This window comes from Hydra vulgaris, chromosome 09 (genome assembly GCF_038396675.1).
Source record: "Hydra vulgaris chromosome 09, alternate assembly HydraT2T_AEP".
Taxonomy (NCBI): Eukaryota; Metazoa; Cnidaria; class Hydrozoa; order Anthoathecata; family Hydridae; genus Hydra; species Hydra vulgaris.
In genome coordinates, this window is record NC_088928.1 from 52,805,661 (window position 1) to 52,832,500 (window position 26,840).

Below are 26,840 nucleotides of genomic sequence, written 5' to 3' on the forward strand. Positions count from 1 at the left end.
GAAAGTTGAGGATGATTGCTGCTATAAAGTTGACAATGATTGCTGATATAAAGTTGACAATGATTGCTGATATAAAGTTGACAATGATTGCTGATATAAAGTTGACAATGATTGCTGATATAAAGTTGACAATGATTGCTGATATAAAGCTGACAATGATTGTTGATATAGAGTTGAGAATGATTGTTGATATAAAGTTGTCAATGATTATTGATATAAAGTTGACAATGATTGTTGATATAAAGTTGACAATGATTGCTGATATAGAGTTGACAATGATCACTGATATAGAGTTGACAATGATTGTTGATATAAAGTTAATGATAATAACAATAACTAACATGGAGTTCACAATGACAACAATCACTAACATGGAGTTTAAAGCAACAACAATCACTGACATGGAACTTAACTTTTTTGTCACTTTATAACAGGTAAACTAAATAACAAGGCAGAGAAAATGTTGGCATCATTTATTTCACAGTAAATAATTTCTGAGTCGAATTTCTTGCTATTAAGTTAGAAGCTGCATTATAAGTGAACAAATAAATGAACAACTGAAAAATTTATAAAACTTACAACACTACTTTTCAAAAAGTAAATAAATACCAAAGTCTTGAAAAACCATACACTTATAATCATACACAAACTTTGGTCTCTCCCTTTATTTTTGAGAACCTTAAAAAATCACCTTTTTTGTAAAAAAAAAAAAAACATAAGACATTATAAGAACTTTATTGATAATATTTAACTCGTTTTCATAAACAAAATTTTCAATATGCAAAAGTATTTAAAGTACAACAATAAAAAATAGTAACTATAGAAAACCTGGTTTGGAATGTTTGTTTGAGAATGTTTTAGCCAGTTTGATACAGGTTTGTTCCTTATAAGCTTGGCCTGTAATGAAAATTTTCTCAATACAGTAATTTTATAAAAGCATCACAACAAAGGAACAAAGTATCTAATAAAAAACTAAGAAACTTAAATACACTAATAACTAAAGAATATATTTATTTATATAAATATATGACAAAACACACAACTATAAATACCAAATACCCGAGTTGCATATTTTAAAGAATTTATATCTTCATCAAGATCACTTAAAGCCGGACTTAAACATGTAATCATTAAAGTTCTACTGTTTCCTCCAAGAGAATCTTTTAAGAGACAAGTCAATTTACTTTCTCTGTAAGGAATATTTTTTTTGTTGTCAGAAAGTGCACTAATAACATTACCAAGTGCAAGTAATCCAGAATTTATGAAAACAGATTCATTAAAACATTCACCATGGCTACCAGTACAATGGATACGTTCAGAACCAGCTAGATCCACAAAATTAAACTGAGAAAAAAGAATGGCACCTATAAAAATATTTTAGTTTGTATTTAATTTTTTAGACCAGCAACAATTACAAATGTTTGTAAAATAAAACCTTTAAAATATAAAATTATATTTTAAACAAACCTTTTTCAAGATTATCATTTGATACAGGATATTGTTCTAAAAATTTCAATTCATAATTTAAAGATAAAAAAGCAAAATATCTTAGTTGCAAAAGGTTCAACATAAAAAAAACAATAATTTAAAGTTCAAAATTTATTTTGTTATTTTTGAATTATTTTATATTCCATCAAAAAAAAAAATCAAACAAAAAAATAAATAAACTTGTTAGTAAAGTGCAAACTATAAAGTTCAAAACAAAAACTACTGTGAAGTATATACTAATTTTATTTTATTTTTTTTTATAATATTTTAACCTGTCTTGGAATCATCATCAGACATAAAATATAATAGAAAATACAAATAAACTGATAAAAACTTTTTCTGCAAAAAAAAAAAAAAAAAAAAGTATAAAACATAACATAGCAAAATAAAAATTAGTTATGTTAAACTACTATAAATATTATTACTGTGTTTTTTTAGTAATCTTCATAAAAATTCTTTTACAAGACATTTTTGCTCTGTTGTCATGGTAGAGAGGTACCAAAACGTGTTTTTTAACTAGCTACATTTGAGCACAATTAATTTTAAAACTCTCTTACTCTTTGAATTTGATTAACTGACGAAACTTCAAGGATTTTTAGATGATTTCTCAGCAGTGTACAGTTGCTCTAGATAAATCCCAAATGTCTATCAAACTTGTTTGTTAACTCTTCTTTAACAATCAATGAAATCCTGGATAATTGACCCAAATGAAGTTCAAGCCTTTTTCGACATTGCAGTTTTTTATCTATTTTTCCGATGGACAAAGCGATTCATGTGGTTATTGACACTTTAAAAATTGACACTGATAATCTCAAAAAAAGAACCAAAATGACACTTATGGATGTACATAACTTGATTGAACTTTGCTTTAGTCATTAAAAAACAACTATGGGAGCTTTTAAAAGTTTTGTATCACAAGCTGTTAAAATTTGCTAAACAAAATATCTTAAAAATGAAATATACTTCTTAATCAACATGTTCTTCGAAAACGGTCATGAAAGATTGACTTAGGATTGTTTAGTAACTGTTTAATCTATGTTTAATTTGTTAAATCTATTTTTTTAATTTTATATTTGGCAGGTTATTTAAAAGGCATTTAGGTCTTGCAAGGAGAATTCAGGAAAACTTAGGTCACTAATGGTGAAACAATTCTCATGCTCAAATCAAGTGATAGTTTACTGATCTGGAATTATTTGCTTGAAGAACACCAAACAAAAGTTTCAGAGTCCCTATTATCAAAAATTTCTAGTAAATTGTTTAATTTGGATGAAGCAGAGTTTCAATTGACACGGACATTGGAAAGACTAAAAATCTCATAGCCCCTGAAACAACGCAAATCTTGATTGCATATCCAAAGATGAAAACGACCAAAAACCTCGCCTTTGAGCGAGTTTAACAAATTCCTTTGTGTACCATTTATATACTTCACTTAAAACTTTTTTCTTCTCCTCAGGCCCTCATACTTCTTAATTTTACAGCATTATCACATTATTTTCTTTTTCCTTTGTTTGCAACTTTCTATTTACACTCAGCCTTTATCATTTGATTGTTGATTTTTATTTGGTTTCAATTTGTTAGAGACCATGAATCTTTGATAGTTTGATGAGACAAGCAACTTTTCTTTCATATATTCACTGAGTATATAAACAGCTTATTCTGCAACCCCACTCAATTGATGCTTGACTGTGACCAAACATAAAAATGAATATCAAGATATTTGATTAAACCTTGTAATTTATACTAACTTGAATGATTTCAAAATAAAATTGATTTAAACGATTTCCAAAGTGAAACTTTTTAAATGCTGGTAAAAGGTTAGATAACTCTCTGGTAGTTGGTAAAATGCGAACTGCAAACCGCGAACTGTGAACCGGTAAAATGCAAACTTTTTTGCAAACCATGGTCCTATTGGTTGTTAATGATGTAATTTTTTTTTTTTTTTTATTTACTGTTAAATAGCTTAGTTTGCTATATATTTTATGAACTTGAAGCAAAAGCATAAAATATATTTAATTTAAAAGAAATACCTTTTTTAAATAAAATATATCAAATTCCATTATATTTCACTTAAATAAAAAAATTGATGAGCAAACATTTTTTAAAATAACATAACTGTAGTGGTCATTAAAATATAATGTCTTGGAGTTTATAAAAAAATTTGGATTTTACCAGTTCGCAGTTAGCATTTTACTGACTTTCCTCAAACAACTTAAAAAATTAAGTGAAATAATTTAGAGAATTGTTTGAAACAACTTAGAGAATTGTGTAAAACAACTTAGAGAATTGTTATGTTCTGCAGCAATTCTGTCATTGATTTTAACAGTAGAAAGTTTTCATCTTTAGTAAAAATCAGATTGTCGAAGTTGCCTCCCATTGACAATGATGCATAAAACATCTTGTTTGATTATAAAACTCATTAAGTTTTTAGTAAGTTTCTAGTAGTTAATAAAAAATCTTTTTTATTAACTACTAGAAAAATTCATTGAGGAATCTATATGATATAACATCATCATGGTATCTGAATCATTGAGACATCTATCTGATGTCACTAAAATTTTCTCCAATAATCTAGCAGTATAACTAAAAAACTTCAATTTGGTCAAAACTAATTAGGTTCCTTCTAAAACTATTGTATTTTGGTTGCATAAATTTTTGTAACACAGAGTGTTAAGAGGTTTAGGTAGCTCTTGTTTCTTGTGCTGCTTTTTCAAATATGAATTAAAATTTAATTCATGTTTGACTCCAAGTTATATATATGAACTGCTTTCATATTGCAACTGGAATAAATCTGTTAAATTTAACATATAAAAAATTTAACATATAAAAAAAGTGCACAAAATTAAAGTTTAATAGTTAAAAAAGTAAAATAATATTTAAAACGAAAATAAATAAATAAATATAGTATTTAACTGCTGTTCAAACTTTATTTTTTGTAGACAAAACAACTGGCTTTTATTAAAAAATCATTTTAATTAAAAACATCAAAACAGTTTAATTTCTGAAAAATTCAATTTAACCAAAATTTGTGAAAAACTTGTGCAACCACAAAAAGATAATGTTCATTGTTTATAATAGTTACTACAACGCTGTTTTAACCATTTAGGTTTATGGTCCCCAAACCAAAAAATTCCAAGTTTTGATATTAACTCAAGCTATAAAAAAGATATTGGTATGGAAAACAGGGAACTTCTTCCATAGTATTCTGCTCTTCTTCGTAGTATACAATTTTTATTTCTTACAATTTGGTTTTGCTAAGATTTTGAAATATAGTACTAAATTTAGACATTAAATTACTTTATTGTTCATACTTGATTTTGTTTACAGTTAAGATAATATCATAATGGAAAAAATTTTGCGTTTATAACTTGTAAAGATACAAATATTCCCATAATGGCCACCATTTGTTACTTAAATTTTATTTAAAAAATAATATATGTACAAGTTTGAACATATATTATTTTTTCATAATTACTTCTTTTTATTATCTCGACCAAACATTATATAAAAATGCAGAATTTAAAAAAGTGAAAGATTTGCTTTTTTAATTTTTGAAGAAGTAGCAATAAAATAACTATGAATAGTTATTCTTTTTGTATATTTTATTTAAGAAATATATGTATATATGTATATATATATATATATATATATATATATATATATATATATATAATAATGCATTTTTTCGGTAAGCAGGGGGTTTGAGTAAATACATCAACTAACAAAATGAGAAGAAGATAAAGGAGTCTCACTACATCAAATACATGAGCAATATATTTGTTATTAGTCTTTGTTTTTTTTTCGCTTTTTTTCTGAAAAAACTGTATATAAAAAATAACCAAAAAAAGTTGGCTAATGCATATCTATATATGCTATAGTAGATACAGTTCATAAAAGATACAACTAACAGTGTTCAGAGCAGAATCAACATTCAGTTCATAGGGCTAGGAGAACAAAGAAGTGTATTGAAGCAATCACAATCAAACATCTGAAAATAATTTCAGTATAAATATCATAAATATGTACATTTAATTTCTTTAAAAATCAAAAACAAAGTTTTTTATTTTTTTAGAAATTAAATGTACACACCTAATATGAGTGAAAATATACAATGAGAACGACTTGACAATCCATTTATACTTGTAGCACTAACATGCCGCATTGCAGTACCAGCATCTAGTAAATTTAGAACATCTTCTGCATTATAAACAGGCTCTTTGCATGCACCAAACAAAACTGAAAAAAAAAAATGTAATATTAAAGCAAAAAATAAAATCATGATACAACACGTCATTGGAAAAAACTGTGTGTAACATTTTAAGTATTTATTTTTTCTATTTGGTTACAAAGAGTTGAGATTAATTTTTAACACATACAAACACACACATGCATGGACGCACACACAATTGCACAGACTGTAATAAAACACCTTTTCTGATTTTATGTAGTATGTAATACGTTTGACTTAAATAATAGCACATGTATGCAGCAACACGCAGTATGTTCTAGTATCTTGCATAACTATGTGTACACCATAAATTATATTATCAAATAAATTACTACAACTCATAAAGTATTGATTTTTTATTAATACAGACTTAATTATTTATCTCTATCATTTTTTACATTTTTATTTAAATGCTTAGTAATTAAACTTTTTTGTGAGTACTTGACATCATATATTATATCTTTAGTTACTTTTAAAGGTACTAACCACATTTTATTTGCTATTCTAACTAAAATCCTCTCCACCTGATGGTAATTTCTTGCTTTTCAATAATGTTTATTTTATAATTAACTGATAACTTTCAATGATCCACAAAAAACAACTTTAAAATAACAGCTTGTGACAAAAAGAATTCAAAAAAAAAAACTCAAATGTTTTCTTTACTTACTTTAACAAAATAATGCCAATATGTAACATTAAAGAATCAATAACAAATTATTCAACTGGATGAAAAATTACTTGATTGCACACATACATGCACACAAAACACACACACAAGACAACATAAATATTTTAAAAAAAAGAAATGACAGAAAAAATATTTGTTTACAACATTTTTATTTGGTTAATGGTATACTCATCATTTATTCATTTGCAATATTTTAAAAGACTTTATTTGATCAAGTGGTAAAAAGTAATTTTTATAACAATAAAGAAAAAAAACTAATTCTAATATTACTACGGTTTAAGGTTTACACCTTTAAACCTTTTTAATAATTAATAAACAAAAAAATCACATTTGCAAATAACAAACAGCAAGCTTTGAATTAAGTTCTGAAGAAAACATATTAAAATCATTAAAAGAATTGAATCTTTTAAAATACCTGTGTTTCCAAATTTGTCTTCTCCAATAAGAATATTTTTTGAAGAGTTACTAATCAAATCTATGGTATCTTCTTTGTAAATTTCTATGAATGAAACATTTACTTTGTAAACCATTTCACTCTCTTTTCTCTAAACAAAATTTTTTTAATAAAGCACATCATATAAAGCATATCTTATAAAATATATAAATTATAAATACCAGTAGTAAGGTCTCAGCGAAGCACATAGGACTAGCATGACCTGTAATACAGGTCACAGTAGACATTTGTGTCTCTCCTTCCTATTTTTTCATTATAATCATTTCTACTTTTAAGTTGATATTTGATTAAAAAAAAATACAAAATAGTTAGAGCATATTATATATATATATCAGTTTATTATTTTAACTTTAAGTATAATTTCCAATAAACTAATCTCATTAAAGGGTATGGCATGAGTAGGGAGGATATTTGTCAGACAAGATAATTATAATTGCTAAACCTCTTCAAAACACTGCCTATTTTTATAGACACAAATCTGGAGAGAAGTTTGTTACATACCACTATAAAAAAATATAAGTGTTCTTTTCTTTTCTTACCCTCTATACCATGTTTGTTTTATTTTTTTATTTTATATTTTTAATATATATTTAAATCTTCAGTACCATCAAAAAATTGTAACATTCAGTTATTTTTAAATGTAATTTTTAGTGTAATGGTTTGTGATTTTATCTATTTATGTTATGCAGTTAATTAATTAAAAATTTTTTTATTAGTTGCTCATTTTTTGTCATTCTGGCAATGATGACGATGATGATTATAATGATGATGATGATGATGATCATAATGATGATGATGATCATTATCATCATATGGATGTACAGTATAACAACTCCAATGTTTTGTATTGCAATGTGTTTGTTTGGTAGAGCATCTCTTGTTTGTTATTTCAATTTTTTTGTTCATTACTGCAATACCAGGTTTGCTTTTGCCACTGTCGCCTTTGTTTTTAAACAGTAATATCATTGTTAACGGAAACCGTATTTATTTGTTCAAAGTTTGTAAAATGGAGTAAATACTTTTAGTAGACAAAAACATATTTGTTATAAGTGAATTTATCGAAATATCAATATATATATATATATATATATATATATATATATATATATATATATATATATATATATATATATATATATATTATTATCTTTTAGAATTACATGTGTTAAAAGTTGTGTATGTTTGGTATTAACTTTGTAATTACATAATATAAAATAAAAAAAAGCACTTCATTTAAAAGTACATTTTTTGTGTTAAATTTGCATTAAAAGGACATTTTTTTTTAGTAAAACCAGTTTTAAATTTTAGAATCCAATCACATGTAACTAAATTTTTAGTCAACTGAGTAAATATTGACCACTCTGATTCTAACCAGCTCAAAAAATTACTTGGTTTACTTTAAATAATGATGGTATAATCTTGAAAAATAATATAATACATTCAAATGAGGTTAAGTAGTATTTACAACCAAGATGGATTATTATTTATAAAATTTATAAATGTTGAGATTTAATAAAATAATTTAACATTTTTTACTTGTATAAATTTTATTTTTGATGTGTATGTAAGTAATATGTGTGAACAACTATCAATCATACTCCACCCTCTGTACATTCAGTTTCTAAAAAAGATAATGTTTATAATAAAATTAAAATAAACAATTAAATAATTTTTGTATGTTTACACTAGGTAGTATAGTTATTAAAATATCAATATATTTGGTAATCTTATCCAAAAATATTTAAATAAATTTAAAAATATTTAAATTTAAAAAAATTTAAATAAGTTTAAAAAATATTTTAAAATAATTTTAGTGAACACAATTGCTTAAATACATTCAAGCTCAGTGAGTTGTTTGTAAATATATGTACAGGGTCTACAAGCTATAAAAAAAGCAATAAAATTTTTTTTTTTAAGTCACAGGAATAACCAACTTGGTGTAAATAACCAATATGGTGTAAAGATTAAAAAATAAATATACATATTTATATAAGTATGTATATGTATATGTATATGTATATATATATATATATATATATATATATATATATATATATATATATATATATATATATATATGTATGTATAAAACTTAAATTGCTAGTTTAGACGAGCACTCTAACATCACACTGAAATAGCCTGCTGCCGGGGACTTCAGTACATACACCGATTGACAATAGCTTGACTTGCAGTTTAAGGTAATTTTTTTAAACTAACTGACCACGACAGTTCAGATCTTTTGACTTATGAATTGTTTCAATAGTTTGCGGTAAAAAGCTAAACTTATCTACCAAGAAAAAAAATAATCCTAAAAAATCTACTCGTAGAGAACAGTTCCTTGTAGGGTCTACCTTGGAGAAGATAAAGAGGAATCAGCTTTCCCTGAGGAAGAACATTATCCAGCATTATCTGTTTTTGAGAAAGAAATACCAAAAAATGGCAATGAAACATTTAATTACCTGTCTTCTTATAGACAGAATTTTATTCAGGTTGATTTTTATTGTTTACATCAAAATCAGTGAGAATTAAAATCATGTGTTTATACCCCCTTTAGATTATCATTTATTGAAGATAATGTTTTTTGTGATTTCGGTTGAATTCTCTCTGGAATTCTGGTTCCATGAAGAACTGGTTTCAGAATCAATACTGATAAGAACCTGATATTTCAAGTTGAGAAGTATATACAAAAGTACATGAATATAAAAATGTTGCAGTACAAGGTGGATGTTGATTATGATGATACTCAGAATAAGTTTAAGAATTCTTTAGAAGGTAACATGCTAAAAAGAAGTGACTGAAAAGGAAAAAATCTAGCATATTAGTCAAGATTTACTTTTATCAAAACTTTATATAATTGCTTATATCTTAAAAATATGAGCATATTAATACAAATTGTTTTGAATCAAACATTTTATTTTGACTAATGAATTTGTTCCTATTGAGCACTTTTAAATTTGCTTATATAAATTATAAAAATATTTTAGCAGGTCCTTATTATATTTCAAAGTAACCCACCTCAAATTATCACAAACATTTGATATAAAAAATAGGCTTGTTTTGGGCAAATGATGCCATTCTACACAGAAGATTGAAAATTAATACATGTATACTGTCTTCAGAAAAGCCAGAAAATAGTGATAGGAGAACTTGATGGTCATTTTGAGCAAGTCAGTGAGTGAGCCAAATCAAGGAAAAGTCAGAAAACCTTTTCTGTACAGGAACAAGCAAAATTATCAGCATGCTTTTTACCTGAAAATGAAGTAAGTTTTGATGATTGTGATATTAAGTGTACTGATCTAAGTTTTTATTTTTTATTAATTTTAAGTGCCTCAAGAAGTCTTTACGGTCTTATCACAGAGCACCATGGAAAAGCATTTGAAAAGAAGTTTATGCCTCCTTTCTTACCGATGTTATAAAACTTGCCTAGAGATGGCATTAATCCACCAATCACCAAGCTTTTGAGGCAAGCGCGCTAACCACTGCACTACAGCTGCTCTTTTGATGATGAAGATTTTGAGATTCCTCAACCTTAGAAGAAGAAAGCTGATAAAATCCAGGTACTTATTCTCCCTAAGGAGATTGTTTGAGCTGTAATTAGAATGGGTATTTCTAACAATTAGGCAAATGAACTTATTAGTTCTGTTGTTATCAGTTCTGGTAAAATATTGATAATATTACTTTGTCCCTCATCTCTGGTCACAGAATCTTTGACAAAATCATATGAAAGGATGCAGCTGTTCTAGGATCTAATTTAAGAGAAATGCTTAGAAACACTGGCAAATCAACTATTTTACATTTTGATGGAAAAATCATTAAAGATTTTACAGTTGCAACAGATGAGACAAAAAACCGTTGGTGTGTCCTTATAAGATGCAACAATCAGACCCATCTTTTGGTGTGCAAGGCCAGGACCATGGAACAGGAGAAACACAATTTTCATCTATTCAGAAGGTATTGGATTATTTTCAAATTGGTGAGTTCCTTCACGGTCTATGCTTTAACATTAATGATTCAAACACTGGTTGTCTTAAAGGAGCATGCACAAGATTGGCAAAAATTCATGACTGAAAATTGCTTATGTTGGCTTGCAGACAGCATGTAGCAAAATTAACATTAAGCATCTTTATGATGCTTAGGCAATTCAAAAAACTGTTGGTCCCCGGATTCCATTGTTTAAATTATTGAAAGAGCACTGGTTTAAAGTTGACAGGAACCAGGTAAAGGATTTAGTCAAGTTCAACCACCAAAAATTCAGTGGTAACTCGGTGGAGGAGCAATCTTGCTTAGCATTGCAAACCTGCAAAAACCTCAAGGACAGTAGTATACTGAGTGAATATATAATTGTCCTTAAGGTTTTGTGAGTAAGTGAGATTTTATTTTTTTAAGTGAAGTTTATTAAATTAAAGTTAAAAAAAAGCAAACATTACTCATTTATTGCATACTGTTTCCACAAATATTATTATTCATTATTTTTAACATTTTATAAACATGGCGAATACTATAAAACAGCTGAGCTTGTAATTATGCATTTTGATAAAGGTTTGATAAGTAATTAATTAAATTTTAAGTCAGGTCAGATTATCCTGCTACTGGTAACATGTAACCCAGTATGACCTGCTTTATGCCCTCCTGAATTGTGGGATACGCTTTTTTAGGCAGAGGCTAGGAGAAGCCAACTCCGACTTAAAATACCCCTTGCCTTGGGGCTTTTGGTTGAGTAAAGGCTAGAGATGGTGTCTAGATAAAAATACCCATCTTGGGCAGATGTTAAACGCATCCTGCTACTGTCTTGTAGAAGGCCTCCTAAGCAAAGACTTAAGGGGCAAACAGATTCTATCAGTTGACCAGCCTTGCACCCCTTCTATATCTATTAGACTGACGCAGATGTCATTTTAATACATTGTTTCAAGTTTAGGATATTGAAAACTGGATCTTCTTGACTCAATGCATGGGTTTTGTATGTGTCTCTGTTTCTATGACTAGGCAACTCATTCTATTATCTCCTAATGAGGGTACAGCTCTAAAACTCAGTTTTATAGAACTGAGGCTGGCTGGTAGTCAGGTTTCCCAAACTCTGTGGTAGCTCTAAGAGAGGCTGATTCCATAAACAGCTGAAAAATATCAGAGTACTAACAGTGTCATGTTGCGCATGGTATCCTTGTTCAAACTTTTGGTGTGCATTGTTAAGGCCACATTCGGAGCCCTTTGTTAGGGTTTAGGGTTTATTAATAGTAGTGAGGCAACTGCTTGGTCTATTAAATAGTGTACTGAGTACTATCTATGCTTTGAGTCAAGTTCTTCAATCTAATTTAAAAATGAATAAAGTCACAAAAACTATAAAACACAAAAAACCATCATTATCACCAAGTTCTCTATACCAATCATTCACTAATATTTGTGGTTTTCGAAGTATTTTTCTTCTGTTGAGTCTTATCTCTTGCAAAGTTCACCAGACCTACTATGAGTTCAGTTGTCTCATCTTTTGATCTTAGTGAAGATATCTTCTTTTAATTCATAAAGACTCCAAAAGTCACATGCTTGGCCTGGGCATTTACATTCGTAAGAATTCACTTATTTGTTGGGACACAAGGTTTGAATCCACAGACTATTCTTTTATGTGCTTTCATTTAGCACCACTTCACTCTACAGCCTTTCTGATTGTCCTATATTGCTCTCCTTAATCTCAAGACTGCACTCTTTTCGATGTTATTTCTGATCAAATTGACAAAGCCCTCTCTCTTTATTCATCAGCCAATATCGTTGTTGATGGTGACTTAAATGCTCATCCCACTAAATGGCTTGGCTTTAGAGTCAGTGACTCTGCAGGCATTAAGTCCCACAACTTTTGCCTTTCTCAATCTCTTACTCAAATAGTCAACTTTCCAACTCACTTTCCAGACAACCTTAATCATTTACCTTCTCTACTCAACTTATGCCTTGTTTCTGATCCTATTCAGTGCTCAATTTCTCCACATTCACCCTTAGGTGCTACTGATCGCGGTATGATCTCTCTAAAACTATTATCTCATTCTTCTTCATAATCTAAATCCTATTATCATTAAACCTCTTACAACTACCTTAAAGCTGACTAGGACTCTTTCTGTCAGTTTCTTCATGATAGCCCTTGAGTAAAAATCTTTTATTTTCCTGCTGACAAATGTGCTTCTTACATAAATTAGTGGATTCAGGCTGGCATGGAATCTTTTATTCCCTTGCGACAATTCCAGGTCAAGCCTCGCTCTTTTCCATGGTTTTCCTCACATTGTGCTGCACCAATTTCCAATCAAGACCATTTCTTCCATATCTATCAGCAAAACAATTCTCCAGAAAACATACGTCTGCTTACTATTGCTGGAAATCATTGTAAAAAGGTTTTGTCTAACGCCAAAGCTCGCTATTCTCAAGTCATGAAATCTCGTATTTCATCACAAAAATTAGGCTCTTGTGACTTCTAGAGAATCTTTAACAGTATCAATAATAAGGGCAAATCTGCTATTTCACCTCTCTTGTTGGTTCCGACTTTGTAACCTCACCTAAAAACAAAGCTAAATGGTTTGCTAAGAACTTTTCATCATTATCATCTCTTGATTCCACTAGTTGCGTTCTACCTGATATAGCCGTCAAACAGGTTGATCCATTGCTTGACATTTGTATCACTCCAGCTTCTGTATCAAAAGTGATTTCCTGCTTGGACTCTTCTCAGCCTCTGGTCCAGACAACCTGTTGTAGTCTTGCAGAAGTGTTCTCAGGAGCTGTTATCTATATTTTTAAAACTATTCAACAAGTGCTTATCAGAGTCTTGTTTTTCAGCATGCTGGAAAGTGGCATTTGTTATCCCTATTTTTAAAAATTCTGGAGAGTGATCCGACTTGTCTAACTACTGCCCCATTAGTCTTCTTCCTATCATAAGCAAGGTTCTTAAATCTTTTATTAACAAACACTTAATCTCTCATCTTGAATCTAATAACTTACTTTCTGATCATCGATATGGATTTCGATCTTCTCGTTCTACAGCTGATTTGTTAACAGTAACAACTGATAGGTTTTATAGTGCATTAGGTAGAGGTGGAGAGGTTAAGGCTATTGCTCTTGATATTTCTAACGCTTTTAATAAAGTCTGGCATGCTGGTCTTCTCCATAAACTTTCTCCTTACGGTGTATCTGGTAACATCTTTAAGATTATTGAGTCCTACCTTCCCAATCGTAGTATAAAAGCTGTCCTCGATGGACAGCACTTTTCTTCATATCCTGTAGGGGCTCAGGAGCTCCTCAAAGTTCAATTCTTGGCCCTATACTCTTTTTAATTTACATTAACAATCTTTTAGATATTTCACATCTAATGTGGCATTGTTCGCTGATGATAATATCTTTATACTTGTCATTATAAGAAGCCAACACTCTGATTGCTTGGAGGGGCCATCTGAGCTTGAAAAGGATCTCACTTCCGCTACAGCATGGGGCTCACAGTTGCTGGTGAACTTTAATTCAGATAAAACTCAATTTTTTTCATCCAATCTTTATAGCAATAATTTAGATCTTCCTATATTTATGAACGGTATTGTACTTAATGAGTCATCTACCCTTCATCTTCTAGGATTAACTCTTACTTCCAATCTATCTTGGAAACTGTATATCAAATTCATTACAAAATTAGCATCTGCTAAGGCTGCATCTCTTTATTGAGCTCGACACTCTTTTACTCCAGATTCTATTATTTATCTCTATAAATCTCTAACTCGTCCTTGTATGGAATACTGTTGCCATATCTGGGGTGGATCTTCTAACGATGCCCATTCTCTTTTAGACAAGGTGCAAAAACACATTGTAAACATAGTTGGACCTGCTCTTACAGCCAACCTCCAACCATTATCACATCGTCATAACATTGCTTCTCTTTTTCTTTTCTTCAAATACTATAATGGGCACTGCTCTTAAGAGCTAGCATCTCTTGTGCCATCTACTAAAATTCATTCTCATGTGATTCCCCATTCAAGTCTCATCCTTTTTCTGTGACTGTTTCTAAGTGCTCCAAAAACTCTTATTTGTCTAGTTTTGCTCCTCGAACATCAGTCCTTTTGGCATTTGCTTCCTTCATCTTGCTTTCCTGATTCATATAATTTTCAATCTTTTAAGTCATCTGTCAATCGTTATCTTGCTCTATAATCTTCATCTTTTCTCTTCCAGTAACTTCCAATTCTTGCAGTGGTTGCTTGCAGCCTTGTTGGAAGCGATGTGAAAAAAAAAAAAAAAATTAACAAACATTATAAAAATGGTAACAATTTGAATAACAAAGCTAAAATTATTTTTAGGATCAGAGGAACTATTGGCAGATGTGCCACTATGCTAACTTTGAGCTGCAGCCAGTTGTTGTAAAATCATTACAATGATTATAAAGTTGCAAGAACCAGAGCAGTTCTTCCAAATGTTTTCAGTGTTTTGCAACATCATAATTATCCCCCATCTTTAGCTGCATATGTTTCTAAGGACTTGTGGTTAATCTGGGGCATAGTATGAAAAATGTATCGGGATGAAACTTCCTCAGATCTTTTGGGAAGCATATTCAGGTTATTTTGAGTTTCTGAACTTTGTCAAATCTGTTGATGTGTTCCAGAATTTGTCCAAAAGAGCATTAAAACTCATTCAAGGTAATGTGGAGCATGTCAAGAGTGAAAGGAAGCTATAGGACCTACTCCAAATGAAAAATGCTTAAAAAAAAACATGGAAAAAATTGAAAAGTGCATACGAGGAGTCAGCTACTTCTGTTGCTCCAACATTAATTGTTCCACAGCCAGTTTTTGTTGCTTTGCATCCTCTTATTCCAGCTGGATTGTTCCCCAGTGATACTACTTTGTAAAATCCTCATCAAGTTTCTAAGAGACTTTCCAAAACATTAGTAACCAAATAAAATAAAAAAAATTTTCTACTTTGATTACTAATTACAACAATTTTTATTTATTTGTTTTAAATGAAAAAAATGGTTAATATTACATATAAGAAAAAAGATTGGTACATAATAAGACTACTTGAAAATGAATAAAGGTGTTTTTTTGCTTCTATTGGTATTCTAATGCAATAAATGTGGCTTCCAAAACATTAGCAACTTTTTTTAACAACTCTAAAAAACTCATAAAAAATCATTCACGCAAGAACTCTTTGTGTGGAAATAATGTCTAAGGGAATTGTAGTACTGTAATCCTTAATACTTATCCAATGAGAATTGACTAATTGTTAATTTTTGCTAAGAGAGGAAAATACAGTGTTGCAATGATTACAATAACAATTTCAGATTGTGTATTTATGCTGTTTTGGATTTTATAAAGGCAGGAAACAAGTATAATTTTTCGAGAGCTTTTCGAGAGCGTATTGTAAAAGATTATGAAAAAGGAGTCAAACAAAAAAAATTGCAACAAAATACTCCATTAACAAGTCAATTGTATGTCAAATAATCAAACGATTTATTAAAGGCAGTTCTTTAGAAATAGAAAATATAGGCAGAAAACCACGCAAAACATGTCGTTTCACCGACAGAAAAATTATTCGCCATGTTAAAAAGAATCCTTTAGATAGTGCTAATAATATTAAAAAACTGAACCTTTCCGTGTTTAAAAATACAGATTGTAGACGATTACAACAGGACTTTTGAGCTTTAGAGCAGCAAAAAAACCTTTCATTTCTCAAAAGAATCAAAAAGCTAGAATTGAATTTGCAAATGCTTGTAGAGACTGGACTATAAATGATTGAAATAGAGTATTGTGGAGCGATGAATCAAAGTACAATTTGAAAGGTCCTGATAGAAATTTAAAGCTAGGTAGGCCTAAAGGTAAACACTAAAATCCTAAATACACAAGAGGAACAATCAAGCATGGTGGCGGAAAAGGTACAATGGTTTAGGGTTGTTTTTCTGGTTTTAGTGGAGTCGGACCTATTTACAGAATAAATGGCATTATGGATCAATATATTTATTGCAATATTCTCAAGGAAAAAGTGTTTCTTCATGCTGATAATATTCCACTTTTATGGACATTTCAACAAGACAACAACCCCAAACACACCTCTAAGCTCGTTAAAGAATGGTTGGAAACAAATCAAATTAAAGCAATAAAATGGCCAGCTCTATCACCTGATCTCAACCTGATTAAAAATTTACGGTACCAAGTTGAACTTTCCCTAAAACACAAAGAACCCTTCAAAAATGCTGATGAGCGAAATAAAGCTATTGAAACTATATGAAATGAGATTACAGACAAAAAAAAATTAACAAACTTATAGTGCCTATGACAAGAAGATGTTCCATGATCCTAAAAAGTAAAGGATATGTCATCAAATATTGATTTTAGTATTTTTTTAAAGTAGTCATAAAAAAGTTGCTAATGTTTTGGAAGACCACATTTTTGCATGAAAATACGAATTTAAGCAAAAAAAACACATTTATTAATTCTTAAGTAGTCTTATGTACAAATCTTTTTTCTTATATATAATATCAACCATTTTTTTCATTTCAGCGTATGTAAAAAAAAATTGCTGTAATTAGTAATCAAAGTTAAAAAACTATATATTTTTTTTTATTCGGGTGCTAATGGAGGACAGTGTAAGTGCATATAATAACAAAACTTTTAATACTTCAATAAAAATTCCAAACTTTGAACACTCGAAAGTAAAATAGCTTGGACTCAAATAAAATTAAACATGACTAAATACTTTCACTGATATTTATGATTTGGTAAAGCTTCGATTAAATTCTGTTTATTAATGACAGTTATATCAAAAATTCAAAAACATCAATAAAAATTCAAAACTTAGAGCGTTAGAAAAATAAATACCTCCGCGTCAAAAATAGTTTAACAAACTAAACTTTTTCACTGATATCTTCGATTGGATTAATCTTTGATTAAACTTTATTTATTAAAATGTCGACGGTTGCTAAATTACTATATCAGAAATATACATAATACTAAAAGAACTCGACAAAGGAAATCTATATCAAAGAAGTATGGCATTCAAAAACAAACATTGTCTGGATGGTCAAAAGCAAAAAACAAAATATATAAGTCGAAAAAAAATCAAACTTCTGCAAAAAGAGTGAAGATGCGAGTCTCCCTAAATGAGGATCTGGATAAAGCATGATATATATGGCTTTTAAACACTCAACACCAAAATATTTCTGAGTCATTCTGTGTCAAAAAATATCTGTAAGCCGGGCATTTTCAAAAAGTCTAACATAATGAGAGCATTGTTTAATGCAGACATTCACTAAGTCGGACAATATACATATACCCCTTCAGAGTACAAGTTAACAGGATTCTAATGTATAAATATGACATCTGTGTCACTCATTTGGCAATACCATGTAAAAAAAATTCCAGCATGACAAACATAATGTATATCCCTAATATATATATATATATATATATATACATATATATTTATATATATATATATATATATATATATATATATATATATATATATATATATATATACATATATATATATTTCATCAATAAGTTTACCATATTTAACTCTTTCATTCAAAAAGTTAAATGAACAGAATTGCTAATATTTAAATCAAGATGAAAATTAAAAAAATAGTAATTATTTTATTAAATGCTTATGCTTTCTATTCGAATAGTTATTGCCTATATAATATACACAATACTATACGAATACAATACGAAAGCATTTAATAAGTGAAACTACTTAATTTTAATTATGTATGCACATACTACACATCACAGTTGTAGTTTATGCATATATATATATATATATATATATATATATATATATATATATATATATATATATATATATATATATATATATATTAGTAGTAGAAAATCACTTAACAAAAATTTTTTCCATTTAACACTGTGTTTCATCAACAAAGATTCATCAGAAATGGATGATAAAATTAATAAAACTTCAATTTATACCAAAAATTAAATTACAGGAAGTTGCAAATGTCTTAACTACTGTAAATTTTCACACATTTGTGGAATTTGCTGACACTATTATAAAAAGAATTCTTTAGAAATGATTACTTATGCTATTTTTTTTTAAATGTTTTTTTAAAAAGGGTAGTTAATGTAAATATTATTTGAACTCATTTATTTTTATAGTTTTTTAGGAGAAACTTATTTTTGTGCCTACATTTAGAAATTAATTCCGATCTTTTGTTTAATAAGCATTCTTGATTTGCATGTGTAATTATTTCCAATTTTTTTTGTAGGCATAGTAAGCATTTTTTGGAAATATTGTTACATGCAGGCGCTGTTTTAAGGATAGACCAATTCAGTATAAAATCATCAATATTTTTTTCTTTTAATTCCCATATATATTTTGACAGCATGGTGTCTTTTGAATACTTTTTATTCTTGAAAGATTGCTTATGATTGGCAAAACGTTTTTTCCATTCACCCTCTGTTATGCCAATATATTGTTTATTAGATACATTCTTAGAGGAAACAACACATTTATATACCACATTTTTTGATAAACAACTTCCACTCATTGGACAATTGATTTTTTGTTTACAGTTACAATTTTCTGTAGTTTTTTTATTTAGGATTTCTTTTTTGTTTAACAAAGCCCTATTGTGACTTTTTATAATTCTTTCCATATTTTTTGTGCAACTGTAGCTAACTTTAATTGTATTTCGATTAAAAATTTTATTTTTTATATATATATATATATATGCATAAACTAAAACTACGCAGTTGTAGTTTTATATATATATATATATATATATATATATATATATATATATATATATATATATATATATATATATATTATATATATATATATATATATATATATATATATTATATATATATATATATATTATATATATATATTATATATATATATATATATATATATATATATATATATATATATATATATATATATATATATATATATATATATATATATATATATATATATATATATATATATATATATATATATATATATATATATATATATATATATATAAACCCCTAACAGGTTGTCAGAAAGTTTTTCCATATTTTGTAGACAAAAAGTAAAAATTAAAATGCAAGACCGGAATTTTTTTTTTTAATTCTTTGATAGACTGCCTGCCCCAACCAAACCCCCAGTCGATGTAGCAGCATTCCCTTGCGAGTCAGGTTATTTGTCAGTCGATGTAGCAGCACTCCATTGCGAGTCAGGCTATTTGTCAGTCGATGTAGCAGCACTCCGTTGCAAGTCAGGCTATAAGATAGTCGATGTAGCAACACTCCGTGCATGATTTATAGTAAAAATAAATAAAAATAAAAACATTTTATTAAAAAAAATTAAAATAAAAACATTTTAATAAAAAATTAAAAATAAAAACATTGTTTATATTATTAAAAACATGTCAGAATGTTTTTAAAAATATTCTGGTCAAATAAATTTGCGCTTTTGCAGTTTTTTTAAAAAACGATTAACTTGTAATTAAATTAATGGTTTTAGCTTTCTGACAACACGCAAATGTTGGACGAAAGTCAAAAGTAATTAAAAGTGATGTATTTGTTGGCATAAGAATCATTTTTTTACTTCCGTACTCCCAAATGCAACAATCTGTAGAACTATATATATATTTATGTATATATATGTATAAATATATATAATTATTGTTTACATGTATATATTTATATATATAAATATATATAAATAATATATAAATTAAATATATATATATATATATATATACATTTTTAATATATGCATATACTACACTATTTGTAAAAATTGTTTAAAATATTTTAAACATTTAATAATTTCTAAAATTAAAATTAGAAAAATATAGTTACTAAATGTTTAAAATACCTTAAACAAATTTTAATAAACTTTTACAAATAAAGAAGTATTTGCAACTTGAATATTTATTAAAACCTTAAACAAAATAACTTTTCTTAATGTAACTAAAGTAGCATACGCTTACGCCAACCACTGAATACATGTATTCAAAGAAATGCTTTTTTACAGTAAGATGCTATTTTCTTATCTTCGCATAAAACTAAACAAGATAAAGTTTTAGTCTCAGGGTGTGAGGCTGAGAATACCTTAAGAAAATCCCACTCTCTCCCCCTTCCCTAAGTTACCAAAAAGAATCGGTTTATCCCCAAATAAACTTTGGGTTCGCCACTGTTTAGAGTAAAGCCAACAACATATAAGTTAATAAAAATGGGTTGACATTTGTAACTCTGAAAATGTTTATATTAAAGAAAAGTTGCATCATTATTAGATCCTGATAGTTTAAAAAATAAAAAAAGTATAGTTTGCTTTATATTTACACCATACATTATTATACATACACCATAGTCAGGTGTGATAATATAGGTCTTTGTATCATTATGTTATAAAATAATATATTGTATTATATTAATTAAAAAACAAATAATTTTAGAATAAAAATGAATATATATAAGAGCTATGGTCATGCTTTATTCAAGATATAATATTTTATTTTATATATATATGAATATATATAAGATTTTCCCATATTTTATAGAACATAAGAAATTACCCTAAATCTAAAGCCCATCTTATTAGCCCTAAATCACCCAGTCCAATGAACTTGATTCCTTTTTTTAAAAAAAAATGCACAAAATATCACAGTTTTAATATAATATAATTATTTTAAACTTATTTTTTGGGGGCTAATCCCATGATCTAATATTCATATTAGATCGTGGGATTATTCATCATTTTAATGTTTTCATCATTGTTTAGAAAAAGATCTAGAAAAGTTTTTTTTATCATTGTTTAGATAAAGATCTAGAGAATCAGTCAGTATTTTTATTTATTAACTAAATGTAAACATTATCAGTACATTCATTTGCAAATAAATGTAACTGAATTTTTAGCTGAATTTTAGATATTTTAGTTGATTTAAAGATATTTTAGTTTTGTTTGATTAGACGAGTTTATGAAGCAGTAAATTAAATCAAAATAATTTACAAGTCAAAGTTTTTTTCAACTTTTTTTTTTCAAAATATAATAATAAGTAAAAATATATACTTTATAAATTTAAAGATATTTCTGAACAGATAGAGTAAAAGCAGGTCCAATCACCGAACAATAAAAATCAAGTAACTATTTTTTTTTTTAATTTTTAAACTATTTTTTTTTAAAAAGATAAAAAATACCAACAAGCACATTATTTATTAATTTTTTTTTTTTTTTTTTTTAATTGTATTTGAAAATATGAAAACTAGAAGAAAAACAAAATCACTTTTGGCAGAAAGTCTGTTAAAACTGATCAATATAAAATAAATTTAATAAATTTAACATTTGATATATGTAAATGTATATATTTTTCTATACTTTTTATATAGCATACAGAAATATGCTATATATATTTTATATAGCATCCAGAAATAATAAAAGCAAACATGTTTTGTTACAGAGCCAAGTATTGCAATTTGGATTCTCGCATGACATCATGTTCGAATGTAATTCTTTTTTATACTTTCTGCATTTAATAACTTTTCTTCTTTTGGCTGAAGGTGTTGTAATTGGTTCTATATTTTGAGTTACTTCTTTTTCTGCAGGGTTTGGCAATGGCATTATGAATCTGCAGATGGTTTTACGTTTTTTAGCTTGTTTTTCAGCTAATTTGAGTTGCTTAACTTCTTCTCTTTTTTTGAGATGATCTGCAACACCGTGTTCTGTAATACATTGGCCAGCAATTTTTGGAATATTAGGTTGCCTCGATTTTTTTACATGAGGCTGATTTTTTTCTTGAAAAAAACTCTTTAGCTTATTTTCCATTTTGATTTTCATTCTCTCATGTAGAGCTCTGTACTTGTCAAACCACGAAGCTGCTGTTGCTGGTTCAGAAGATAATGCTAAAGACTTTATTGTTCGCAATGGCGTTGAAGACATCGGTTGATTAAACATTTCGGAGATAGCTAATGCCTGTTGATTGATTTTGTTTTTGTTGAGTGGAAATAACCCAGTATATTCAAAACCAGCAATAGCGCGCAAACATTTAAAACACTTACCTCTCTCATACACTTGTTTGAGCAACGTAGGAAAATTTTCTTTATCTAAGTCTTTGCATTTTGTGTCTTTGTAATATTTGGTAAGAACTGCTTTCCACTTGCTTAACATGGCAATAGACACCTCTGTCCAGTGGCTGAAGAATGTGAGATGAGTGGGCAGGTAGACAAATCAAAATTTTATTGTTTTTCGGACATAGCAATACAGCTGCTAAACTGACGTGAGATGTATGTCGATCAAGATGTAAAATATGAGTACCATTAATAGCTTGACATTCTGGTATATACACTTCCTTCAACCATTCAATAAATGTGTCATGCTCCATCCAACCAGATTTACAAACTGAATATTTGGTGCCAGTCAGACCACCTAAAGCCCACTCAGCTCTAAAGTTTTGTTTTGCTTTTTATACCACGAATGGTGGTGTAAAGTATCCATCAGCATTACAGCAATTGTTCACTGTATAATGGATTTTTTCATTGTTACCAGTGAGTTTCAAAACACGCTTTGCACCTTTTCCACATACTACAGTTGCTTTGCCTTGATCACCACAGAAACCCGTTTCATCGCAATTCCAAATGTGACAACCAGAAGTTATCCCAGACAATTGATATTGTTTAGTGACAACTTCAAAATAATTATCAATTATTTCTTGCGTACAAGAAGCGGCTCTGGCAGATGCTAAAGTGTGAGTTTTTCTTGTGGAAATTTCTTTAGACCATCGGTTTATAAATGCATAAAGCCAGTCTTTGCCAGGCCTGCCGTTTTTAAATAGGCCTGATTGATTTGTACAAAGAAGGTAACCGCATATGAAGTCCATGACATCATTTCGTGTTAAACCATAACCCCAATCACATAGGAACTTAAACGCATGCACCATAATTGACTCTGTTTGCTGTGAGAGTACGGTTGTTGATCCTGATCCCTTGAAGTTAGCATTGTTGTTGTTCTTGCGACCTATTAGAGTTGAGAATAGAATGCAGCTTTTCTGATTGAAGTATTTTTTTCTTTTATATCATTTAATGCAGCTTCTATATCTTCTTCATTGTATGACTTTTTACTTGTTGTCATCTTGAAAGTAAATTAATAAATATCATTGAGTCATTTTTGTAAAATAACTTTATATAGGAAAAACCCGGAACTAACACATGAGAAAATCCTATAATTTAATTCACCTAGGTGCCTAATTTAAAAATTCACATACTACTTAATAAAGGAATTTAAAGTAAATATGTGAATGATTGGTTTTACCAAAAAAAATTTAATATTAATTTTTCTTACTTTTTTGTCTAATTTTTAACTATAAAACAAAAAAAAATTATGTAATCGGTAATAAAATTAAATTTTCTACAAGATAGAGGTAAAATTATTTTTAAACAAATTATGGTTCCCGAATTATTACAATAGCAAATAAAAGAAAAAAGCAAATTTTTACGACTTTCTTATAAACTTTTATAAAAATAAAATGACTGAAAAATGGATTTTATTTTGACACATTTGAATAGAGAAGATGATTCTTTTTCTTCTGGTGTTTTTATTTTTTAAATATTCCTATCAGTTCCGATTTTATTTAAACTTTTCGATCAGTGATCAAAAAAATAGTATGATCGGTTTGACCCGCTTTTACTCTATATCTTTATCTACTTTATTTTCAGAATTTTCAATTGACAATGTTATATTTAATTTAACAATGTTTTATTAAAAATAAACTAGTTCTTTTATTTTTTATTTTTTTTTTGTGAAAGAAATTATATATTTTATATTAGTTTTTTATTCTGTTTCTTTTTACAAACTTTAACTTTTTATTAAATTCAACTTTTTCCATTTGTTTAGTTTCAATTTCATCATCCATAATGGTAATGGAAAGAAATAAATTTTATGCAAGTTAAGGCATGTCTGTTATTATTCTTTAGCTTAATCATGATGTTATACTGAACAATATTATTTTAGTTGAGTCAACCTTCTATTGAAATATGGTATTATTTGTAAATTTTTATGATTTGAATTGATCATTATCAAATAGTTTAAAAGGATTCAATTCAACACAACTGAGGTGTAAATGATCTTTATTAGCAATATTACTAAGCAAGTTTTTACAGTCTTTATAAAGTATTTTTATGGGAACAAAATGGTTATAAAGTACTTATATACTACCATCTAATACCTGAATATTTTTAAAAATATCTTTAACAGCTCTTGGAATGATACCACATTGTTCCTCGTCGTAATATGAACATGTTCCTAAACCCATTGTATATGTTTTGCCAGATCCCTGTCAACAAAAAAAGACCCTTTCATAAGATTACATTTGATGTATTCTAACAGAAAATGAATTCTAATAAAAAGTTTTGATTATAAGTTCTAAACGATAATTAATATTACTTATACAAACTTTATTTAAAAATTTAAAAAATATCTTTAAATATTACAGTGTGACCATATGCAAAAACTGTAACATTGTATCCTTGTAAAAACCATTCGATCATGTCATAAACAGACTGCTCATAAAGTTCTGTCTAAAAAAAAATAAAAATAAAATAAATAAAAAATTTGAGTTTGACTTACTACGCAACTAGGTTTTTTTTAATTTAAAAACATTTAAAAATAAAACAGTTTTAAAATCAAAAACTAACTTTAAGCTTTTGGCTAATAATACTTGGAATAAAATGCTAATTTAATTAATATATTTAATACAGTTGTAACAGCAACAATATAAATATATATATATATATATATATATATATATATATATATATATATATATATATATATATATATATATATATATATATATATATATATATATATATATATATATATATAGAGAGAGAGAGAGAGAGAGAGAGAGAGAGAGAGAGAGAGAGAGAGTACTGCTAAAATTATGATGGATTTCTAAAATTTCATTACAAAACTCTAATTTTAGACAGACAAAATTATCTTTTTAATTATATTTTGAATTTTCATTAATTAAAATGCATATACCATCCTGTGGACCAATTATATAAGGCCTGTCTTCCGATTTTAAAGTTGTAAATGGTTTTAACATGATTGGTCCCCAAACAAGGCAACATCAGATGGAAAGACATTTGCAACTGGGTCTGGACTGTTTAATCAGTTTTCAAGTCAGTGTGTTGAAATGATATCCAATCTGTTTTACTTTTGTTTCTAAACAAAGAAAACAAGTTTTGTTGGATCTACAGAATTTATCACCTTTATCAGTGACGAATTGAACATGGCAAGGGTTGAATTAAGCAATCGCAACTTGCGATATATGGAAAAATATCTTGTTATCAAAATTTTAGTTTATGCAAAACCATATATTTTGTTTTTTAAAAGATAAATTAGCTGAAATTTGTTAGCAAAAAAGTTGTAAAAAACAAAACAATAAATTTACGACTATAAAAGTAATAAAACTCACTCTAGCCACTAATTCTAGTCACTAACTGCATTATAAAATAAAACTATTATAGTGTTATTACTTTTATAACGCACTTATAACTTTTACAATTCATTCTTTGTTTAAACAACATAAGTAATCCCAAATTTTAATTGAAGTAGAAAAGCAAATTTTAAAATAAACCAATTAAAATTTCTTATTTGTTGATTTTAAAGTTAAACACATTTTTATGGACCATTAGTATCATTTTAGAAATGCATAACATTTCTTATAAAGCACGTATTTGTTCAAGTTCCTGAAGTTTTCAGTATTATTTGAATATCCACTATATTTTTTCTAGATGTTTTACTAGTTCAATTAAAATTTAGAATTACTTATGTTGCTTAAACAAAAAAAAAAATTATAAAAGTTGTAAGTGCATTATAAAAGTAATAACACTATTATAGTGTTATTATACTTTTATAATGCAGTTAGTGACTAGAGTGTTATTACTTTCATAGTTGTAAGTTTATTGTTTTTTTGTTTTTTTTATAATTTATCTGCTTACAAATTTAAACTAATTTGCTCCATAAAA

General features: G+C 27.8%; 1 protein-coding gene across 4 annotated transcripts in view; it reads right to left on the bottom strand.

The window, feature by feature from the left end:
• Positions 1-26,840, bottom strand: part of LOC100201608 (kinesin-like protein kif7) — a 74,786-nt gene that overhangs the window by 19,236 nt on the left and 28,710 nt on the right. For 2 of the 4 annotated variants that reach the window (XM_065806036.1, XM_065806037.1), the window contains 7 exons: positions 25,299-25,385; positions 25,034-25,141; positions 6,817-6,946; positions 5,575-5,721; positions 1,468-1,503; positions 1,060-1,364; positions 829-897 (listed from right to left, as the gene is read on the bottom strand). In XM_065806036.1, the coding sequence (XP_065662108.1) occupies positions 829-897; positions 1,060-1,364; positions 1,468-1,503; positions 5,575-5,721; positions 6,817-6,946; positions 25,034-25,141; positions 25,299-25,385 (882 nt within the window). Of the gene's footprint in view, positions 1-828; positions 898-1,059; positions 1,365-1,467; positions 1,504-5,574; positions 5,722-6,816; positions 6,947-8,391; positions 8,477-25,033; positions 25,142-25,298; positions 25,386-26,840 lie in introns of all 4 variants that reach the window. The other 2 variants (XM_065806038.1, XM_065806039.1) reach the window with 2 other exon arrangements.